This window comes from Aplidium turbinatum, chromosome 10 (genome assembly GCF_918807975.1).
Source record: "Aplidium turbinatum chromosome 10, kaAplTurb1.1, whole genome shotgun sequence".
In the NCBI taxonomy this organism is placed as follows: domain Eukaryota; kingdom Metazoa; phylum Chordata; class Ascidiacea; order Aplousobranchia; family Polyclinidae; genus Aplidium; species Aplidium turbinatum.
The window spans coordinates 2276801-2301047 of NC_137481.1; the positions used below are offsets into that span (position 1 = coordinate 2276801).

At 40.0% G+C, this 24247-nt stretch overlaps 1 protein-coding gene across 2 annotated transcripts in view; it reads left to right on the forward strand.

The window, feature by feature from the left end:
- Positions 1 to 24247, forward strand: part of LOC145778893 (uncharacterized) — a 33575-nt gene that overhangs the window by 4296 nt on the left and 5032 nt on the right. The window contains exons 4-9 of one of the 2 annotated variants that reach the window (XM_082590482.1): positions 1935 to 2043; positions 6500 to 6523; positions 17458 to 17622; positions 18690 to 18779; positions 21381 to 21499; positions 24010 to 24124. In XM_082590482.1, the coding sequence (XP_082446608.1) occupies positions 1935 to 2043; positions 6500 to 6523; positions 17458 to 17622; positions 18690 to 18779; positions 21381 to 21499; positions 24010 to 24124 (622 nt within the window). The remainder of the gene's footprint in view (positions 1 to 1934; positions 2044 to 6499; positions 6524 to 17457; positions 17623 to 18689; positions 18780 to 21380; positions 21500 to 24009; positions 24125 to 24247) is intronic. The other variant, XM_082590483.1, reaches the window with a different exon arrangement.

A 24247-nucleotide genomic window follows, 5' to 3' on the forward strand; every position in this document is an offset into this window, starting at 1 on the left:
TTTGCACGGAAATCGCAACAAACAAACTTTAAAAAGAACAACCACAATATCTGAAAAAAAAAACGAGACCAGTTTCATATCCCAAGCACAGAGTTTCCTTGTAAAATTTAAAAGTCGGATTAGACTGTAGTGGTATACAGCAAGCCCATTTCTTCTGTCAATACAGAAGAGCAGTAATGTTTTTAGGTTGTTCTTACAATATACTGTAATTGAGGTTTCAAACCCCTGTGGTTTGCAGATGGAAATTTCTTGAGTGCTATTGATTTTTCGGCTTCCGTATATTACAGAATCTTCGATTAAACCAAGTCACTCCGGCGAAGAAACCCTGACCATATGTCTCGCTATTGATTCGTCTAATTTCATTAAACAACCATCATTCGTGCAGTGGTGCCTTCTAAGAAGCTAAAGTAGAGTTTTACGTGATCGATTGAATTCTTGATGTGGTATATCATCTACCTGGCCATACAAATATGCCATATTTGTATGTTGTAAAGCCTCCATTTAGAACGAGGACGTTGTCCTTGACAGAGAATATATTATTTTCTTCTTTGGTCCAGATGGCCGCTACAATTTTCTTGTTAGCATTGCCGAAGCCATACCACGTTTGAAGAACAGTGTTCCACATGCATGAAGTTTTTGACATGCAGCAACATTCCATTGTCCTATTTGCACATAGTGGACTTTGTCGCGTAATAACTGCTGACAGTGCTTTCATACTATCCTACTATTTGTGCAAGCTTTGTCCTGCAAACCGAGATTTGATTTTGATACCGGTAGTAGAACTGCAAATTTTTCAGCAGTAATGCTGTGGGGACAAAGGTGAAGATACAACAATGAGCTGACTTTTTGCCAACAAAATTGGTTTGCATTGCAAGACATGTAGCATACAATAGCAGTGGTTTTATATTCAAAGTCTTTTACAGTGACTTCTGCTACAATGTCCCAGACAGCAAATCAGTCGCTTCTTACATTGAATCAATGTAAAAAAACGACATTTGCTGTCTGGAGTGCTTGCTTTACGGGTCTGCTACTATTCGGTGAGTCCGATTCGGTGGGTTCCTAACCTCTAACCCCTAACCCTAAAACGGCAATGATGATTAGGCTACGGTACCCGATAATTAAAAAAAAAAAAATTAAAAAAATCCCCCGTTAAGGGATCGGACTCACCGAATCGGGCTCACCGAATCGGACTCACCGAAACGGGCCATTCCGTTGCTTTACATACACAAGATAGTAAACCATCGCGATCTTAGCAATTTATCAGCAAGTGCATTTAATTGTCAATCTGATACAGTTGCCAGGTGGGAGTGTCACACCACATTTAAAGTTCTGCAAAATTTTCATTAGTGTGCTTCAAAATGCCAATTGTGTGATTGATTGATTAAGAACCTACATTTAACCTGGCGGATTTTGACAGCACTCCAGGTTTCGTCTGTGCTTTCATAGACACTCAACAAAAGGTTTCTTGTCAACTGTTTGGTAATAATTGTCTGACTGTGGCTTGTGTACCAGCCTGATGAACACTATTTGCATGTCATAAGAATGCTGCCCAACCGGTTGGAGCGCTACAAATCCTATTTATTGCTGTTATTTAAGAGTTTATTAGGGTTGTTCAAAACAAGTTTTTGTGGTCGAAACGAAAATTCTTCATGAAGAAATTTAATTTATGACGCAATAAAGTTATGACGAGCCTATCAAAAGTTTTAAACTCCGCACCAGTTTTGAAATATTTTGTGCAAAGCTAAACGCTTGTAACTTTAAATAATAATAAATTGACAAAATTGTTTGGTTTCGTTTTAAGCACACAATAAAACGAAACCAAGGATTTTGCGCCTAAACGAGAGATTTTGCGTTAGTATCGGTACATTTTTGATTCGAACCCTCTTCGAGTTTGTGCCCAACTTATGCGTCAAACAGTGAACATTTTTTTCCAGGAGAATAACGACAGTCTGAACTTTTCAAACTGGGAGTCGCAACTCTTCGACATGATCAGATCAAACGAGAACCATTCTCTTGGTGGCCACAATCTGGCCGGATCATCAGGTGAGTGGAGATCACCCACATAAACTACTTTCACTAGAAACAAATCAATGGCTGGTTAGCTTCAAGGGTAGGCTTGCGTGGGATTATGAGTAACTTTCGCGGCTGGTTTTTATGAAAAGTTTTGATATAAAAATTAGCGGACGTTCACACTGCAGTAGAAGTAGGTCAACGCATGATTTAACTGTGGTAGAAAAGTCCACTCCTTTGAGAAGCAAACATCACCACAAACATTAGATTTCCCTCGGTGTGTGCTGGACATTAGGGCAACGTGCTATCAGACAAACTGACTGGGTACTGGGTAGGGATTAGCTGTTCAGGATCTAGCAAAGTTACACTGAAGCAAGGCCGACTGACTCCAATTTATGACAATGCTTGCATCATCATTCAGCCTCATGTGACATCATCATTCAGCCTCATGTGACATCATAAATCTCCCTAACAGTTGTTTCCACATTAGGATACAATGCTTCGATATTTGTCTTTTGGGTAAGAATCACATGCCAAATTTTGTAAAATCTGCAATGAAAATGCAACGTCGATAACCGTCAAAGTAGACTTGGAAACTTTTCGGCGTTCGTTAATGATTAAGCGATGTATGTATGGCGGTACCAGCAGTCGCATGGGCTTCCCATTCATGGCCGGCACGACAAAGAAACTCCTTGAAAACATAAGGAGCCTGTCATGCAAGGTCAGCATCGATAAAGCATTACAGTAGATCGTGACCCAAGCAATCCTTTTATCTATTGATGAAATGCCTGTGGACGTTGAATCAATGTAAAAAAGGGACTTGCGTTTCAATTTCAACTATCCAACTGGTGAAGTCAGTTCATACCTTCATTCAACACTCACAAACGTTAATTCAACGTAAAACCAACTAATTTTGTTGAATGTCGTCACATAATCGCAAGTTGGTGTCAGTTCATCTGGTGCTCCTAGCCAGCAAAGTTTATTTTCACATTGATTTAATACATGCAGATGTTTACGAGTGATTTGTAGTTTGGTGCTACATTGACGTAACGTGCATGGCAGTGACGTCAACGTCACAATTGACGTCGTCAACGCCACAATTGACGTAGCCTAACATTGACTCGTGATTTCTAAGCAACACTTGGGCTGTGAGAATTCTTGATAATATTGCAATTGTGGAGTGCAGTCGTGTGTGTCATGTAGTGGCAATGATTACCAATCCGTCTTTGTACATTAATTTTTTTGCTCGATAGATCTGCTACAAGAATGCGCGTTATGCAAGCCGCGATGTTTTGAACACGGCTTGCAAAGTTCTTTTTAGATTAGTCTACGTCTGCAAACGTTGCATTAATGTTAAAAGGCAAATTTGTCCATCTCGGAATCAAGCATACCAGCACAGCCCACGGCTATTCCCGTTCCAACGTAGTCCAACGGTGTATCACGTATAATCAGTCTGTAGGGATATGGCCTTCATTAAAATTACAGTTCAAATTGCCACACTCCAGAGCGTCTGTCCATGATGCAGAATCAATGCAGTGAATGATTTCTCTGGGTTTGGTTGAACATCTGGCAATTTCCTTTGTAATTGTTAATTTCACACATCCTTTTATTACAAATTAAACAAATTTTCAAATACCTTCTAGATCTTGGGTCAGGTTATACCCATCCCTTGTTCCGTTCACGCACGATGATGTCACAAAGGTTTTTCATATAGACTTCAGTTTAAAAGGAGCTAAGTACGGCACCACGTCTCATCTCTGCTGTAATTAATCAAACCTGCAATACGTGGCACGGGAGGCACTTGTTTCAGAGATGCCGTGACAAAAATTACAACTTTGCAGCAACACAGACAGCAAAATCTATCATTTTTACGTTGAATCTGCAGCACAATTATAAAATCTATCCACTAACCCTTAAAATAGGGTTGGTCTTAAATCTTCGTCTTAAAGCTATAACACTGCACTTATTTCTCATTCTGAGTTGCTTCTTTTCTCGCGCTGTGTGCATATTATTCACAAGCCCACTGTAGCTGTAATGCTAAACAAGAATTTATGTTTTTGAAAAGTAGTACATGGTTTGGCTTGATGACATCACATGCAGTGAAAAAAACTGAAGCGCTTTGGATACATGCAAAGTTATTTCGTTGGCGATGGTGTACTCCTTGGTGTTGCTTGGTACTTTCATACTCGATGTGCTCTGCTCATTCAATTGCTTCCAATCCAAAGCCACATGCAAGGTAGGCTGCTTCGACGCATAATTGGGTTAACTTTCATTGCAAATATAACTGTAGGAGCGAAAATCGATTGATTCTTTTTTCGTTTGAGGCTACAGCAGGTCGCGTTATTAAATCCAGGCACAGCATTGTTGGTATTGAAACCACCCACTTCAGTTTGCAAGCGATTGAGCTTCACCCATTCCTTGGGTGAATCGATTGATAATGCGGTCTTAATCCTTGAAAGTTGTCGAGCGCCAGAAATGTGATATGTCAGTGAGAACTTTTATATCTGGTTGGCTCTATTTTTGAGCGCACGCCACCCCAGTATGTTTAGGTTCACATGCCTCCTCCGAAGAGGATACCTCGTCATCTGCTATGTCAACTTATCTAACAACTGTATGTGGCTTTCGTGTTTCAAAATATGTAATCATGTTGCATCTATTAGACGTTAGTTATCGTTGGTGTAATGGGAATAGATTAAAGCCACCTATCGAAGTCGTGTGTTATTTAAAGCAGACAACTGATGGCATGTTCATTTTAAACAGCTGTTTCGTGTGTTTAAGTTCACATTGGTTTGAGTGATCGTAGCGTCGTTGTTAAGCAAACGAGCCCTTCAACCAACTCATGTCAAGCGCACTAACAGATCACATCCTGCATTTAAAACCTCACAACGAGGTCTCTTTAAACTTCAGATCTGTTCAAGTGCCATAGGACGCCGTGTTGCTTTTAGCTGCAGCTTGATTGGACAAACACGCATTTTAAACGTTACTATGAATATCGTGCCAGTTCGGCTGGTTGCTTGGCTTCAACTCTCATACCTGCTCATTCAGTACAACCACATTCCTGCAAGGTCGTCTAATCCAGACGGCAAAATCCGTCGTATGTATGTTGATTCAATTTCCTTGATTCAACGTCTTAGGACATTGAATCAATGTAAAAATGACGGATTTTGGTGTCTGAGAAGCTGTTTCGAGTGTAGCGTAATTACGAAATTTGGCTGGGATTTTTATAAGTGTATTGGAACGTGATAATTCGTTTGTGAATCTTTGTCGACTACAGCCACTATGAGCTATGGCGCTGTGCTTTCGTTGGGCAACTCAGCTGTTGAGGCATCGCGATTCCCAAGCGCCAGCTATATCAGTTTTCACAATGTATTGAACTCCAGCTTTGGACAAGATCTTGCATACTTCCCAGCTAAATCCTGAACTGATTTCTAGTTGAAATTTTGTAGGTTTTACAGTTTCTGCATTTCTTGTGTGTTGCTATGTATAAACCATATGCTTTAGTTTTTCCACACATCCCTCATCAAATCCGACAGTTCGTCTTTCTACACTCCACTGGTCTTGCTTTAATTGGTGGAGAATGGTTTTTGCTTTCCTACCTCGTTTTCAAAAATTGCCATAGTTTGTTTCTCAAAAAAAGAATAATACCGATTTCTTGTTGACTTCTATTGACTTGTTAGTATAACAAACAAAATTTAGAGGAAATAAACGTTACATTGACATTAAAAGCGACAATTAAAAAACGAAGAGTCTACAGTCTGCTGATGCGTCATCGTCCGACGGATGGGCAGATGGATTGGTTGGACTTGTCCAATCGAACGCTGAGTGACTACTTAGCTAGCTCGTCGGTTCTTTTTGCATTGATTCAATGTTTTCTGACGGCAAACCAATGTAAAACGGAATGGTTGGTTGTCTAAGTTTGATGCATCTGACACTAAAACAGCGTGTTCAAAGATGAAATGATATAAATAAAGACAACACAAACAGCAAAATCCGTCATTTTTACATTTATTCAACGTCTAATCAGTGTAAAAATGACAGATTTTGCTGTCTGGAGAGGAACCATAGGCCTCGCAATACTTCGTGGTAGCGTAGATGTCGCAAACCTCAGTTTGATTGTCTGCTATTGCTGCCAACAAATCAGTCCTTTTTTGCATTGATTCAACGCCTGCAGACGTTAAATATGTAAAGACTTATTTGCTGGCTAGGATATCGATTGCATGATGTGAAACATTTAATCAGTGGTTATACGAGCGCTCATACAGGCTTGGAGCCTTATCTCAAACTGTTCCAAGTAATTCTCGTTTGATCGCTGACTAGAAATGGCCATACAGCTTGTGGAGTATTGGATTTCATACCACGATTATCGCCTATAATGGCTTCCGTTTCCCAAAAAATAACTGTTTGTAGATGTACTTTGAACGATTGGTGAACAGCCGCCATGGTTTTGCCATCTTTAGTATGTCATCTTAAATATTTTTCTTGTTTTTAGCTGGGATGTTCGGCAGGCGAAAAGGTAACAATAAGCATGGTCTACAAATAATTTCAACCTTTTTGTTTGCATGTTCATTTTGCACTTCAAGGATTGCACCTTATTCGGGTGAAGGATTTGGTGCTGATTTGAAAGACGAATGATTTAATTTCAGTTGGTTGAAATTGCCATTTCTCCATAGTTTTAACTTCCGCAAACTTTGGATCAAATGTGAAAGGGACTAATTTGGCGAGCTGGAACAAATGAACCAACATGATGATAGATGACGATATTTTGGTCCAAGCCGTGATGTTCGTGATACTTTGGGCACATATGAAAAATTTATGAAATTGAAATTTCCAAATTTTATTTTCCTTTGTTACGTAATAACATCACGTTTGATCTTGATATTGTGCCAGGGTTGCCAAAATCAGACAGCAGAATACAAGAAGTACAACTTTTTTGTTTGTACCGGTTTTTTTTTCAGTCCAAGGATTGAGAGATCTGCCTTTTTATCATCCTTGAACGGGGGATCTTGTGAGATGTTGGAGTAGTTGTGCTAAACTGACGATTTCAAATTTTATTTAACTTGGTGGGATTGTCCTGAACTACAGATCTCGTCCTGCTTGTTGGACCAGGGGAATGTATCCGCATGGAACTGAGGTCTAATTTGACAATACATCTTCATCTAAAACCATCTTTGCAGTAGTTTGCAGCATTCCAATCGTTTACAATTGCTTAGAGCTCAGTTACAGACGTGGTTAAATTCATCAGTTTCCGTGATTTTGCAAGTCGTGAATCGGCTCACAGAAGCATGGATTTTGTCATGTTTTTGTTTATCTCCCAGAATCAAACATTCCCAATCACAATGCATTGCTAATCAGACTTATTCAAATAGAATTAGTTTACATGAGCTCACGCATACAGATTGCTGTGTTGTTTGATGGCGGACCACGTAGGCTATCATCTCGATTTATTTGTACCAAGCGTTGGACTTTTAATTGTTTGAACTTTGCTCCAGATACAACACTTGATTGAATCCGTTTATAATCATCTATTTGCAACAGACGACCAGATTGTGAGCATAGGCTTGTTTTCCTGCATCCTCACAATGTTACAGTTGCAACAACAGTGACATAACTATGTTTTCCAGCGCCTGAAGGCCATGATAGGTTTAGCGTTTCATGGTGACAATGTACGAGCCATCATTGTTTCACCTAGTACATTCTTACATGAGATGTAAAATATATTTTCTGCCCCTGGTACTGTGCCTCTTGATGGGTATTCCCCTTGCCCCACCAACTATGCCTCTGCCCCCTAATGTCTTTATATTTTGCTTCGAAACTATGAGATTTCCATAAAAGTGCGGTCTGTAGGGACGCTGTTGCCTAAGCTTGCCCTGTCCAAGATCTCCAGCTGCGTTGCTGGGAAATGCCCACGATGTTTGCCAATTTCAAAACCACCCGCTACTCCCCATGAATCATCACCGCGTGCAAAGTGTCAGGCGACGAGTAATCTGCTTGTATTGGGTTCGCCTTCTTGTCAGCTGTTCTAGAAGGGTCTCTGCATTCATAAACAAGTTCTTGCAATTTTATCTGCAAGTCTTGGTGGTTTGCATGTTTTTCAACGTTGCTTTATGTTTCGGTTGCGTCAGATCAATCCATTTGCTGAGTCAGCTTTTCTCGATATGAACAGATTACGCAATATCGGACAAGTAATTAATTCGGTGTAATTGCATTTTCGAAATGATTGCGTTTATTGCATTTCACTAATCCGCGTCGGAATGAATTTATTTCAATAAAACAAATCACGACCTCATATTGGGCATGATGCCGTCTAAGTCTAACTGGTCTAATAATAATTACAACAGTGTTGAGCGAGTGTTGTCACCTGAGTGGGCTATATTAGCTCACTGGTAATTCCCGACCCTGCCAGCCCTGGTTGTGCTTCAGTGACGTCACACATAGCTGACAGTTCGAAGCGATGCAGAACAGAAGCATGTCTTCTCAGCCTTAGTGGTTTCTCTGCTCTGGCTTCCTGGTGTTACAAGGTGTGACAAAATACACAAGGATTCATGAATAAAGTAATTGAAATCAGCCAGGTTCAGTAACTTATGTGATTTACTTCAATAGAGCTTCATCATGAAGTTGGTTTCATCGATGATTTATTCAAATAGAATTTGTCATAGCTTGAATATAGTTATTTGGACAAACCTCAGCTACTTGTTTGAATAATAGCTTGGCTGTGTGATTGCCTGTTGCGCACATTATGGTGATCTTAAAACTTTGCTGATTTTAACGAACTTCTCTTTCATGCATGGTTGGCTACAATTTGCCATTGTGTAATCATGACGTATCTACTGACGTCACAATGGTTTATAAGGAGCCTTGTAAGCAAACAATGTATGATGGCCAACCTTGCATCAGGTTAGGCATTCTCACTACCACTGGCTCACCCACAAAATCTAAAGCTGCTGTCTAGGCGTTAAAATAGATTATTTGTAATTACAATCATTTAATGCGCATCAATGATGAATTATCGTTATTTTTGTCAATAATACTTCCCTTTAACTAAATTATATGACGATTTCCTTATGGGTTTGTTAAAACTTTATTAGATATTGTATTTTTCTATCCCGGAAATATTTGATGTATTGCTAAAAATTATCATTTTTTCGATTTTAATTTGATTTCAGCTAAATATTCGAAGACGCAATAACAAATAGGCTCATGAAATATTTTTTTATTGCGTTAATGGATCTTAATGCACTTCAATTGTTCGGTTGTTACATTTAAGGTCTATGACGTATATATTGCGGCATCGTCGCTTCTAAATGAGTTTTCTTCTACCAAAATTGCCAGCTCTGCGGTGGCCTACATTCTTTTGCACTTGGTTAAAATGTCTGCTTGTTCTGATTCACATAATGTTATTGCAAGTATGTCGACGCTAGCTTGCCAAAATTATTTTATTTTTAAAAGGGTCATTTAAAATAAGCCGAGAGTAGCCTATCACACTAAATCGGCAAATTTAAGTTTCTTATAGCTTTCGCCTCACAAATGTGGCTTTATTAGTTTATAATCTTGTTCAAATAGAAAAAAAAATGAGAAATATTGTGAAAGGAGCAACTTTGATATAATTTACACCCTCCAGCTCCCAAGCTTTTTCCAAGCCCAACTTCACTTATTATAGTTTTGTTGAAGTTAGAATTGATCACATAAGTCGTGGTTAGCTTTGTTCTCGGCTTGTGGAGCTTTTCCTGTCCTCGTCTGCGACGTTTGAAAAGTTGTAGATGTTGCCGTGATGTCACTTTGACGCAGTCGCAGAAGTCACAGCCATAAAATGCGACCGAGAGAGATGCATGATTGTGTTATCTACTATGTTTTGTGTAACAGCGTCAGCATCCCTGAGTGTCATACAAGTTACCATTGGGCTTGTTTTCTTTACTCAAGGAAACTTTGCTCGTCATATTTTTTGTAAGTATTTTCCAGAAAGCAAAATCTGCCATTTTTACATTTATTCAACGTCTACAGACATTGAATAAATGTAAAAATGACAGATTTTGCTGTCTGGGTCGTTATCAGCATACGATGCTGAGCAAGGCACCCTTGCGCGAGTCATGCACCACTGTGCTCTTAAAATTTGTTTCTTTGATGAACCAGAAAATTTTATCGTGGATAAAAGACCTTGGTTACTTGAAAAGTATTTTTTGAAAAACTTCTGAAAATGGTTTGTTTTGGATATTTATGGAATTTGATATGTGGTAACGCTGAGCCAAAATCTTGGACACTTGGACAGCAAGGCAGTCGTTTTTTACATTGCGTCAGCAGACGTTGAGTCAATGTAAAAAGCATCTGATTTGCTGTCTGGGTTTTGAATTATAGGTATAACACCAATATTCTGGAGTACCAGTACTGTCTATGATAAGATGTATCATTTTCAGGACAATTTTCCATATTTGTTTTTATCACGAAAAATCTCACAGCAACCGGAAATTGGAGGGAAAATAATTATGGGAGAGCTTACTCCAAGTTGTGAAATTCCCTCAGGTTTTCATGCGCCATTGTATTGAAACGTCACAAAAATCCCCCTTCTGTCGTCATAGTCAGCGACATTATAGTCACGTAGCGGGACTGCACAAAGAATATTAAAAACTGATTGATAGCGTGGCCTACGATTGACAGCCAACGAAATATTCTGTCTAAATTTATCCATGGCCGGCATTTGTTTCATCTTTAGGTGTAAATTTAACACAAGCATTCTGAAGCTCCGGTTGATGGTGTTTTTTTGTTTCTGTTTTAACAACAATGCTTTGTTTGTGTTAGGTTCATGTTACCCACGCCCTATAGATTCGACCTTTCACCCACACATCAACTGCATAGTCACTAGACCTAATTTTTTAAGTGTAACTGCATCTGTACTGCTGTGGCTAGAAAATCATCCGTTTACCGACGTTGAATCAATGTAAAAAGACGGATGATTTGCTGTCTGATGCGACATAGTACAACCTTTCCTGGAGATGAATGTGACCCTTCTAGCAAAATGAGTCCGTATTACATTGATTCAACGTTTGTAAGCGTTGTCGTGTGCTTTGATTGGCATGTGAATGAAACTCCAACCCACGACTTCACGAGGATCAAGTTGGTTTGTCGTATCCAGGCCGGTGGTTGAAGATTTAGATCAAGTGGACGCAATGGCAAGGAAGCCAACCTTCGCGTCCACCTTCAGGCATGCCTTCAAGTGTCAAAGACTACTTGCTCTTGAGCGGTGTCGAACCAGCGCCCTTTCGAGTGCCGCTCTTGGTATTTACGCTGACGCGTCTCGTTCCCTATATTGTTCTATAGTAATCCGCAACAAGAAGTCTTGTCTTTGATGGTATCACTGCCCCCCCTGCTGTTTATTGCGGGTTGAATGTGACTTAAAATTGTTGTAACACGTGAACTTGTTAAAACGAACGTGTGGCATCTGACTTGGCAAGCAAGGCTCTTCGCTGTTGGGTTTGAGATAAAACATTCTTGCAATTAATTTTAAAACACATGGTCAATGTGTGGGCTGTGTATACAGCGATCTAGAGACTCACACACCCCCTGATCCCTGTATGGTCTTCCTAATAATGGAGTCGCAGTAATACACAATTATGAAACGTAGCTATCTTTTTAGACACTATAGAATTTTTTGTTTTAGTGATTTATATCAAAGAGAATCTTGAATGTTTCACACAATAGAAAAAGTTCTTTGTCGTCCGTTACACGTAATCTGCTTCAAGATTGAAAGTTGCTCTTACTAGGCTGCGAGTTATAATTGTCCTTGTAGAATGTGGTTTGTGATAAGAACTCCATAGACTGCATATAGCTCGAGGCATAGAAGCTACCACCGCGCACATATAGACTTGGCATTATGACGCTGATGGCTCACAAGAAGATAGCATGAGATTTCAAGAGGGCGTGCGTTCAATTTGGAAATGTTAAAACGTGGCTCGCGAGTTGAATGGATTTTGAGTCGCGATTTTGCTCGTTCATCGTTTGCAAGGCTCAGCTTGAACATGATTAGTTGTTTCATGAAGCTCAAGCACGCGCGTCACGATTTCAGGGTTGCCATCGCCAAATAATCGCATCATTTCCGTCCTTTCATTTTCACCACTATTCAAACAAGGATGGCATCGTTTCTACGTCGTTTCAACGTTTGTGGATGTTTGCTTACAAACCTCGTGATGTTTCTAAGCAGGAAGACTTGCTTGCCGAAGCAATCTTGCTGCCGTTTTGCTCCATTATATTAATCATGTCCCCACTCGCAGCCAGTCCTTCCTGACCAACCTTACGTGGATATATTGTACAACAACGTTAGATTAACGTCTTAAATATGATATTTTGTGCCAATGTTTGCCATTTGGTCTAGCTCTTGCAGCATTGATAACCAAAGCAGAATTCGCATGCATTTCCTCTACTTCAGTTAGGGACTTAAATTTAGTGTACAAACAGGACTTTCTTCCATATACCCCCAGGTCTTTACCAGGAACGTTGCTGAGACACCAGTTGTAGAAATAATATCTGTCTGTAACGAACAACTACGATAGCTTCCTATAAATGTTTCTGTCCTTTTTGAAATGTTCACCTCTTCACAACTTGGTACCACTGTCTTTTCTATTTGTTTTCTACAGAAATGATTGGCAAAGCATCGCTACTTTGTAAACGTTGATCTGGTAACTCAGTTAACTTTCAGCGCGCGTTGTTGCGCTTATTAGACACCAGTTGAGATTTCAATTGCATTACTCCTGTCTGGCCAATCTACTGCATGTATCTGTGGGTGTAGCTTCTTTTTTCGTTGCCGTCCATTGAAAGTTCAGACAAATTGGCATCTTTGGAAGGGAGCTGTAAGCGGAAAAGGTCAAAATGGATTAGTGGTGGAACTGACGCGATTATGTTTACGAATTGGTTGAAAAGTTGTAATGTTCTGCATAAACTTTCAAGACCAAAACTGTGCATCTGCATCCTGCATGCCAGGCACTAGTTTGCTGTGCACGCGACTAGAGTTTTAATTTTCTGCGTAATAACATGCTTTATGATCTAATGTGCAGTTAAATATTGTTGTTAAAGTTACATGAATTCAACACCAGGGTCTATTAGTCTGACGTGAAAGCGCCATTCAAACTAACGTTAGATCGAGGCCGAGTCATGGCACCCACTCAATATATAAAATGCACCAATTCACGACCCACCTTATAAGCACATTCCTATATTAGCTGTATGTCTATATGCAATCCTTTCCTCTTATTTCGTTTCCGGGCATCGGGTTTTCCTGTGTGAAAGATGATCTCAGTAAATGATCAAGTTTCTGTTATAAAGTGTCATAGACCGCCAATGTAGGCCATGGAAGGGCCACCAAAAAGCTCTCACCTAGGTAGCAAATCTGTCGTTTGTTTACGTCTGCAGACGTTGAACCAATGTAAAAATCGACAGACTTACTGTCTGGGTAATCGTGTATGACTTAAATACTCACATAGCCTCCCCTGCCACTGTTATGCTAGGGGTAGCAGAGGCCATTAAAGTCCTGATAGCTTATGGAGTTGTAATTTTGAAAAACATGTTGTATCCAATGAACATATCCGTGAAATTAATAATGTATATAACTGGTTTTGTGAATTTTCTTCTGATTATTTGAAAGTAGTTTATAACCGTCGTCGGACCACTCGGCATGCAACAACTCAGCAAGTGCTTCAGCTCAGCAAGTGCATTTCAGTTACTGCCAAGTCAGCGAATGAGATTTACTTGCTCCGTTCGGACTTTCTTGATCATCGCTTATTAAACTCATTTTGCTGACTTGTGACATGCCAAGCTCCGGCTTGCTCAGTTGTTACCTGCTTAGTTTCATCATTTGTCAATTTCAGCCACAATCCTGTCTCACACGAAAGAAGCCACTTGCTGAAATGTTATTGGCTCAGTTGTCACTTGCTCAACTGCCATATACTCAGTTCACAACTGCTGACTTGCAGGAGGCCCGTTTGTCGCGATGCCCTTAGACTTCAAAAGGATATCAGCAGTGTAGATATTGTTGGTTGCCGTCATTACACAAACACCTCCACTCGGCCCGTACCATGTTTGAAAAGCGTTATTATCGTATTTATAACGTTCAATTACGTCTTTTTGATCAGCAAGGAAAATATCCTGTGGTATAACCGGCAGGACTATGATGACGCTGCATTCGTTTCCGCTCCCCTACCTCCACAGGAAATGACGTTGGTCTGAGCAGCGGTCCGTTATGTTGCGAGCAGTATCTGCCTTGTCTTTATGGTCGCTTTTCCGCTTTGTATCCATCCTTAGAAGTAAAAGTGGAAAAATAGCTCAGGCACTGTCTCTTCATATCATTCCTTATGTTGACGCTTTGACACATTGTGCCATTGCTGTACAGGACTATTAAGTCAGTCACTAGCAGAAATCTAAAGGCTCTTACCTGCCAAAAGAACAGCATTGAAGATGTTTCTCATAAATTCATAAAATGCGACCCAGTCAGACAAACGAGCGGCAGTGTTTCCCTTCGATAAATGATAATCCACTGAATAAACTTTTCAAATGAGCGCCATGCTCAGTAGCTATATAAACCCAACCAGCAAAAAAATAGAAATTTGTATTTTATGATTGATATAGCGTTATAGCCTAACCATCGCAGATATGCGTTGCTCCTCAGCGCTTTACAAAGCAGACAGGGTCATCCCATCTTTCATTTTTGCATTAATTCAACGTCTACTACAAGGTATGCCGCATTTTACTGACTGGTGGACTGAAAAGCAATTCTGACACTAGTCAGTGGTGTTTAATGTCATTCAACGAACAAGCGATGTGCATATAATCAAACATTTTCGGTATGTTTCAATAGAATGCTGGCATCATATTCGTGCAGGTCGATTGATAAGCGTCTCTGCAAATTAAAACATAAACAAATAGTTCGTCGGGGAATTGTTTAGAAATAATCGTCGCCCGGTATCATGAGTTGAACTGGTTATTTGAACGGGCTTCTGCTTCTAAACCGGCCACGTGTTTGCGTTGATACGACGTCAATTTACGTTGAATTGATGATAACTGATTGTGAATTGGGTGTGCATGCGTGTATCGATATCTTCTTGTACATGCCTTCTAATGCATGAATGCGTTTCGTGCAATCGAGTTTTCGACGGAATTGTTTTCATGCGATTGTGGTAGTCACCCAGACAATAAAATCAACCGTTTTTTACATTGATTTAACTTCTGCAGACGATTAAATGTCATCACCGGATGGCATCTAATCGAACTCAGCTAAATCTTTTTACATCCACAGTGAGGTTCAATTTTTTTCGAATTGCTTGCGATTTTTACTAAAATATATATATTATTCCTGATGAGAACACTTTTGGAAATTGCTTCGCAGAGCCGGTTTGTAGGAGTCTGGTGTTGTCGTGGTCTGGAATAATGTTTTCATCACCATCACACAAAAGAATGGTTAAGCGAAGAAAAGATGATGGATATTTTCCAAACATCTGCATATATGTTAAGTTATAATCACAACATGTTCGGCTGACAAATTCGTTATTTTACACCGATTCAACGTCTGCAGAAAAGTGTGCTTGTTGGGTAATGGGATTTTCCAATACATTTGTTTTGTCACAGAGAAATCCTCACCCCATAAACACAATGCATGAGTGGCCTCACGTGGTCAATCTCCAATGATTGATTGTTGTTCTGCTTGGCTGCTTCTTCATTGTTACGCAATAGCAGAACGTTTTAGTTCAATTAATAGTCACAAGGTGTCTGCCCACGAATTTATTCCCCATGTTGTGTAATCAACAAAAGTTTGCACACTCCTATACATCGTTTTAACGTCGCCAGATGCGGCATCAAAGTAACCTTTCCTGATCGTACAAGAACCTGAGACAGCAGATCGATGGTTTGGACACTGATTCAACGTCTACAGACGTAACAAATGACCAATTTGTTGGCTGGGGCTACATTGAAAGTGACGAGGTGGTTTATGTGGAAGTTGTGTTTGGATTGCTCAGCAGCAATATCCGGTGAACCATCTCAGCAGTATTGCTTCAATCCGCAAATAAAATGCATTGGCAGGGGTAAGAATCGAACCCGTGACAATCAAACCCATCACTATTTTCCAGTTAGTTGTAGAGTTTGATTCTGCATGACTCCTTCTCAACTCCTCCCTTTGCTCCCAAGCTTCTTTTTGGTTGTGGATTGGTAACATTTAGATTTCTTTTTCTGGTTTTAAAATCTATGCGCAATTTTTTGTATTTCGAATTCCATTTTGCATGCTTAGTTGTGTTGTAGAAATGGTCTTGACCAACATCCACCTCTATACGCCGTTTTTTTACGTTGCCTCAACGTTATTGAACTTACCCTGCACAATTCCCTTACCAGAATTTTAATTAACTAATGCGGAGGAACAGAAGGCAAGTTGCGCAACGAATCGGCTCAGTAATGAAGCAGACTTCGGATTTGATAAAAGTGTTGCTGTATCTTAATTTCTTTGTGTTCGTCCTTAATTAGATCCTGGGATAAACCCTTTTCAACTCTGAATTATTTTATCTGCACGATGTAAAAACAATGTAGAATTTCTGGGCTTGAGTAATTATGTTAGGGTCAAATATATACAAGAAGATTAGCATCTAAGAATTGTCACTTCTTCGTAGCAACTTTAATAGCAGCTGTTGAGATGCAATCTAGTCAGAAGATCATCTTTTTTGTCACCAGACGTTAAATCAATGTAAAACAGAATTGATTTGCTAACTTGAGAAGCCATTTTTTCCCATGGCAATGCTTTCCCATCGTTTCTAGGAAATATTAGTTGGGTGGTTACTGGTTATATTCCAGCGAGTGAATCACTTTTGTTGGGAATGCTTTGATACAGAAATTAAACACAATCCATGCTTCATACCTCGCTGTCGTGTTAACATGGATCCAATGTCTGATAATGTAGAATTGGTATTGTAGACTGTAATGTAGAATGGGTTGGTAGATTGAAAATAATTACTTTCGATAGGTGTTGTAGATGTGGAAGCAAATATTAAATTAAATGTGAAATTCATCAAAAGTTTAATCCTTCAGGTTTTAGATCTATCTCAAATAAATTTCCAATGAAAGTAGTCCTCTTGTGAGCTACAGCATCCCTCATAAGGTTAACACCAATTGGGTTTGATGTCGGGTCAGGATATGGCATTTTCTTTGGTTCTTTCGTGATCTTTTTTTCTTGTGACATCTCTTTTCACTCCGCTTGTAGCTGCTCGACTACTTAAGTTTTATAATTTTTGTGGGCGCATCAGTACAAATGTCAGTCATACGATAACAACCTAATGTGTACACAAGAATTGTGATAAGTTGTGAAGACATTTGTAAAACCATGCGATTGATTTTCTGAAATACGACAGTTCGTCATGTCCGGGAACATTAATTTCAATCGATTTATTTTTTGTGGATTTTTTGTTAAATTTCTAATTTTCTTTCCAGGCAAATGGGGAGGAATGAGCGGCAACGTTCTGTTGGAGGAGAGCCCTTTCGGCCAGGCCGGCCCCAATCTAGCCAACAGCATGTCGCCCCTTCTAGGGGACTTCAACAGGGAACGATTCTCTCGCAAGGTGTTCGTTGGGGGACTTCCCCCTGACATTGACGAAGGTAAGTGTCATGGTAACCACAGTCGTCATGTCTGACGCAATGTATCTTGTCATATCTACTGATTATTTTTAGATTGCATCATTTCAAAATGGCATTTACCTGAAAGGTTATCAAGAATTCTCTCATGGAATTGCTCATCAAATAGCTTCACTGTGTACTTATGTGCGCTTGTTGTCAATCGAGTCACATTATTACTCTTTTAATGTTGGAAAAATGTAAATTGATGTTAAATCAACGTGAACGAAGAAGTTACGGTAGCCGGGTTCCCATTTCTTTTCACATAATTGACTGATTACCTTCACGCATCACTGAACACTTACGTTCGCTTAGCTGGAAAATTTTTCATTTCGTTTAACTTCTCAAAACGTCCATTTAACGACAAAACAACGCAATCATCAGACGGTTGTCGTCACCAAGCTGCATTGTTGTTGCTTGGCAACGTGCAAGGGCGCCGTCTGTTGAGCATTTTTAACTTGCTAATTGATGACCTGCGGTATTCAAACGGAAATTTACAAAGCAACCAGCAAATCAGTCGTTTTTTATGTTGATTCTACGTCTACTGACGTCTTACTACTGACGTAAAATGGACTAATTTTCTGCGTAGGGAGTAGCCAAAGGATTGCGTTCTGTCCGAAATGCAATCGATAGTTAGGGTTAAACTAGGGGTTTCGAAACAGCTGATTTCGAAACTTTTTTATACTGGACTTGTGTATTTCGGTTTTGCTTCTGAGCAAAATTTTACTTTTATTTCGAATTGAAGTTTTTTTAAAGACTTTCGCCTTGAATACTCTTGAGCCTCGGGATTTCCAACCGAAAATATTTTAACTTCATCTGAAGTATGCAATCCCTGAAATCGTGCGATCTTCCATATTCATTTTCGCATTGGCGTGTCCGAAACTCCCGATATTGGTAACCACCGGTGAAATATGCGGTTGATGGAATGCCCCCAAAAGTTTTCCATCACAACCAGATTTGGGTAATAGCAATTCCGCACCATTCACGTTTTGGCGTCAAGCCATTCATTACGTCACTTCCTGCTTTATCAACTTTCCTTTATGACGTTACAGAGGAAATCCAGGCAAGCTTCCGACAGTTCGGCCATCTAGCGGTGGATTGGCCACACAAGGCCGAGAGCAAATCGTACTTCCCCCCAAAGGGTAAGTGCTGCCATAGTCGCATTAACCCACTTACCATTATCGCTTTCATAACGACAATTCACGCTATGAATGGGGATGGGCATCGTTTCCCAAAAGCTTTCATGATACACTGCGCCACTTGATTTTGATTTTGAAATTTAATTTTGTGTGACGCTGATGACGTGCATGTGATGACGAACAATGGAAGATTTTAAACCCTCTAATGAGAACAGTCTGCGTCAGAAGCATTCGCTCAAAGTCTCAAATCTCAACATGCTCATGCTGTGCCATACTTGGCGCGGTAATGCCAGCATGTTAATCTTGGGTTGTCCTTAATTTCTTTTGTTTTGGAAATGCGTAAAATCTCGAATATCGACAAAAGTGTTTGTGTAAGTTTCTTGTACGTTGTGTTTCAACGTATCCATTGTTGGTGTTCTTGTTATTATATTTGGAATTTTGCATTGTTCAACCGTTTGTGTATAGATGCATCGCAGCTAGCGTCGCCAGCTGCATCGCGTTTGTTGTTTCAACGTTGCATGATCGTAAACTGCCGCCATTGTTAGGCTTCAATATGATGTGGATTGGTGGCATTGTGGCCGGTTTGGTTCGTCACAATCCGGCCCGCGTTTTCTGTTCTGACGCGTTGCCGGTATTTGTCCACACGCTGGTCGGCTCACTCCATCCAGATCGCTTTTATCTTTAACGCTTCCGTTTTGGAAATTTAAACTACCAACTACAATTGTTCGTAAAACAATTGTTCGTAAAATTAATTCTTGGTAACACAATTCTTCGTAAAGCATTTCTTCGTGCATGCAATTGACCGTAATACTAATTGTTCGTAAAACAGTTACAATTCTTTGCGAACAATTAATCAGAGTGTAGCGTATATGCTAGAGATGTGCTAGATGTGACGTGCTGTGGACGAGCAGACATGTATAGTATAGTGTACACTGTACAGTATAGAGTTCCTGATTCAGAAAAAAGGAAAGCCAAAACTTTTGTATGGTGGCCAGCTTTATTACAAAGTTTATAGTGCACTTAACGCACAAGGGCAAGAAACTACTTATTGCAAATTTGAGCATTTTAAAAGGAAATGCCCAGCACGAGTAACAACAGGGGCGCCGAAACAATTTTTGACTGAGGGAGCAGGATTATGAAAAAAGGCACTTTTGTTGCTGAAAGGCCAATTTTTTTAAAACTTTTAAGATAAGATATAGCGATAATGCTCATCTATCAGCTCACTATCGAGCAATGATACAAGTGTCCGGTATACAAAGAAGGACATCATGCTATGTTATAATGATGTAAACTACTGGTGTTGCGAAATTTGTGCTGTGAATATTATTTTGAGCTTTTGATTGAAAGCTTATGATTAACGGTTTCAAAAATATTTTCATTGTCAAATATCTCGCAAACTAGAGCCAATTCGAAAAAACTAAGTGCATTTTCGGAATCAGGGCCCTTGAAATACTTTAAAATGACTCTCACCTTTATTTGTGCCAAAAATTTTTTGTTGGCCCATGTTAGGCTATAATTAGGCTAAAAGCGAATAGCAGAAATTGTTATATTGCAAAATGTGCAGTAGCTTACATGACTTTAAAAGGGCATCATTGCTACCCTGTCCCTCCATGATGCCCCCTACCCCCCGCTTCCAGCGCCCCTGGAAAACAACTGAAAAATTGTTCACAAACAATTGACTTATCACCTGTTTACGAACAATTCACTATACGAACAATTGATGTATACGAAGAAATGATTTACGAAGAATTGTTTTACGAAGAATTAATTTTACGAACAACTGTTTACGAACAATTCACCTATAACCAACTACAATATGTGGCACAATATAGGCATTTTAGGTCAAGGGGATGTGGAACTACACCTGTTTTTGGCCTAGCACGACCCTAGAAGGGTCTAACGTTTTTTTCTGATTTACTAAATGTAGCCTCCTTTTTATGGATTATATAAGAGCAGTGAAGTTGGTTTTTAAGGAATTTGAGACTCTTTGTGGAAAGCATACTTGTGGCAATGCGTGAAATATTGTCAATTTGGCAATGGACCTTTGTAATGTTGCCGGAAAAGCGGAGCTGCGCGTCCCGCCATGCAATGTTCCTAGGTACAACAGCTCGCTAATGTAGAAAGGTGGCTTACCCTTTCAGGTTGCTTTGTGTGAGATAGCGCAGTATCTTGAGAATTGTTGTTCAAAACAAGCGTTCGATGAGTTCAAAACGTGATTCGAGGGCCTGCATTAAGATGACGCTATGTTGCGCACGTTTTCCATTTAATTTTTATAGCTGGTTTTAGTGGCTGTGCCAACTAAAAGCCCGAGTAAACAGTTACAGATATTGTTTGATGCATGTATTATCCCATGGCTGTGCGTACAATTCCTAGCATACGTTTGAATCTTGAGAGGCTATATATTCTTTGTTTCGTTGCGTGTTGTTGATTTGCGGTCTGAAGATGCGCATTCCCATCCCGCACGAAACGTTTGTGACGCGTTGAAAATGCATAGTTTTTACATAGTTTTTAACGGTGTAACGGTGTTTGGTTTTTTCCATTTGTGCCTAATCACTTTTTATATTGCTTGCCGTCCCCATCAGTGATGTTGCTCTCTTCTTCCAGGTTACGCCTTCCTCCTGTTCCAGGATGAGATGTCCGTGCAGCAACTTATTAGTTGTTGTCTCAAGGACAGCGACAAGCTCTATTTGAGAGTGTCCAGCCCAACCATCCGGGAAAAACTGGTGAGAGTGATACTTCGTATGAATTAGTTTGTTTTCTTGTGGGGTAGAACTTCACATGGTGCCCTCTAATGGTTATGCCCGTTACAGTGTTGTGTTCCATGATGCGCAGAATGATTCTACGCAGGTTTGTCGGTCAGAACAGGAAATTAAGGTTCGATGGTTAACATTCTTGCCCTAACATCATGCCCAAACATATAGTCCAGAAGAACAGCTCATACGACGAAGAAGTCTTGAGTTCCATTCCTGTTTTTGCCGGTCTACATTGTTGATGTCATAAAAACAAGTTTATCGTCAGTGAAACCAGCGATGATCTGGATGAGGGCTACTCAAACCTAGGATTACGACCCGAAATGGGGCCGCTGATTGCAGCTTTGAAAACATGAAATAAATTTAAAGTAAGCCTATAGTAATTACTGGTGGGGTGGCGCAGCGGACAAGGCGCTAAACAGTAAACACCACTCACTTCTACCCAAGGTGTAATAACGTAGATGAGGGTAGTTGCGGAAGGAAAGCTAGCCGAGAGAAAGGAACTGGCCACCCTACTCTGCTAAGTGCCCAAGATTTAGTGCAGTATAATGGGAAGTATCTTTTCGTTTCCTGATGGTTGGAATCAAGTATGGAAACCAGTTTTTTTATGTAAGCAGCCAGACTACGCTACTCACCGAGAGATCGCAGAATAAAAAATTTGCAGCGGACTTTTAGATAGGTTGATGCTAAACCCTGTGGACCCCTTAGGCTGACTGCTGCGTCATAAGAAACGAAGAATCAATCGTTTATTTCTCGATGCCAAGTGCTCCATCCGAACGTATAAACTGAATTTTAATCTAAAACTTTGAAGGATCGATGTAAGCTGCAGTACATATGGCGGATCACGTGACCTGTTTGTGGATTTAAAGACATTTTTTTGGCTGTGGGATGAGTCTTGTTGTCTTTTGTAAAGCGACGTTTGAAATAGTTGGATAAATGTAAGAATATTGTCGGAATATTTTGCCTCGCCGATAAATAATTGATCTGCAACAGCTGGTACGATCGAAGCATTTAACCGGATTGTCGAAGTTATTGGAAAAGCCACCGTTTCATTTCCTCATCGATTTCCCACCTTAGAAATCTCCCGCAGTGAATAGCATCGAAACAACGTTGAGTTATGCTCACGATATGTAATCAATGACGTCACCTGTCTTGGCAAACTCGTGTACGAAATGTAACCAAGCTCAGGCGACCCACGTTGCCTGCATAGATTGTCATTGTTATGGGGACTTTCACAGTATCCATACCCGCTCTAAATCCAAACCCCTAAATCAAGTACGTCTCCACCCCCACGCTCTACCCTGTCCCGAATATACAGACTTGTGTCAGCAAATAACAAAATTGATGTAGCCGGGTGGTATAAAGATTTGGAGGAAGTGGACAGGATGGAAAGGAAACCAATTTTCATGTTCACTTTCAAACGTGTCTTTCAGTACCTTGACAAGCTTTCGAGCGGTGCCGAACTGGTGTCTTGTTTAGCCTCGTACAAGGATCTTACCACTTTGCCTTGCAGGCAAGAACCAAGATGGTGACTCGAGTCTTCTTATCAAAGCACAATTTTGTGACGACTCATTGTTGGCTGTGTGTCTTCTATGTAACTTTTATTGGTGTCAGTCTACACTTATAGATCATGTCACGAATTTAAAACAAGAATTCTATATATAGCCCAGCTGTGCAATATCGAGCCTGGAAATTATATTCTTCTCAGTGCAACAAAAAAGCCAAGTTATCGATTAACAGACTGAATGTTGTCATCGACAATCATAAACTGTTATCCTTAACAAGCTATCGAATTCCATTTATGCAAAATTCTTTCCTGCGGAACTCAAATAAACAGTCAACACAAGGAAAGTTTTTTTTTGGAGCGAAGTTTTTTTACCAAAGACATTTTTGTTCCTTTGTAAATCTTGAGCAGAGGCGAAATCCCGGATATTTTGTGATTCTTCTGCGTATTGAGCTTTCAAGGCAGCAAGATAGTTTGCATTTCGGAATGAAAACAGAATGAATTTGCAAAGTTTGCAATCATTTTAATGAGCATATTTTTTAACCTTTAAAATGATATTTATTGTTGCTGCAATTTTTCAAATCCCCTGCAATGGCGTGTTATGTAATGCACAAACCGTTCCGGTTGAATTACTATACTTTCTGGTTGACCTTTGAACTACTGTTGTGTCACGACGCATTTGTTACGTATCTTCAAACTTCCTGTGTTTTGCTTGACGATTTAGAGGTCGTAGAACTAGCACCATGGGCTGGTCACATGACTTTCACCTTCTTACAACGAGTCCGTGGATGCGGGTTCGATACTTTGTGGGGGTACCAAAACATTTTTCTTAATTTTTTAAGTGCTCATAAAATGAATTTTCAGTAAAAGAATGATTTGAAATACACTAAACCTACTTACGCTGTTTACTCACTGAAGGCGCGTTACGATCCCGATGAATATTATGCAACAAAGTAAGAGCGCATGTGGTTTGTTTCAGGTTCAAATCCGACCTTGGAACTTAGTGGATAGCGACTTTGTTTTGGACGGTTCCCAACCTCTGGACCCCAGAAAAACAATATTTGTGGGTGGTGTTCCTCGTCCGCTTCGAGCAGGTAAATTCCAAACTGGGAATACATCGCCGCGATAGTTTTCCAATCACTTTAACTGAACAGTTTGAAAGTGAACATGGGTAGTTTGTAGGTTTAACATTCAACTGTGCAAGCAATGGAGCAGAT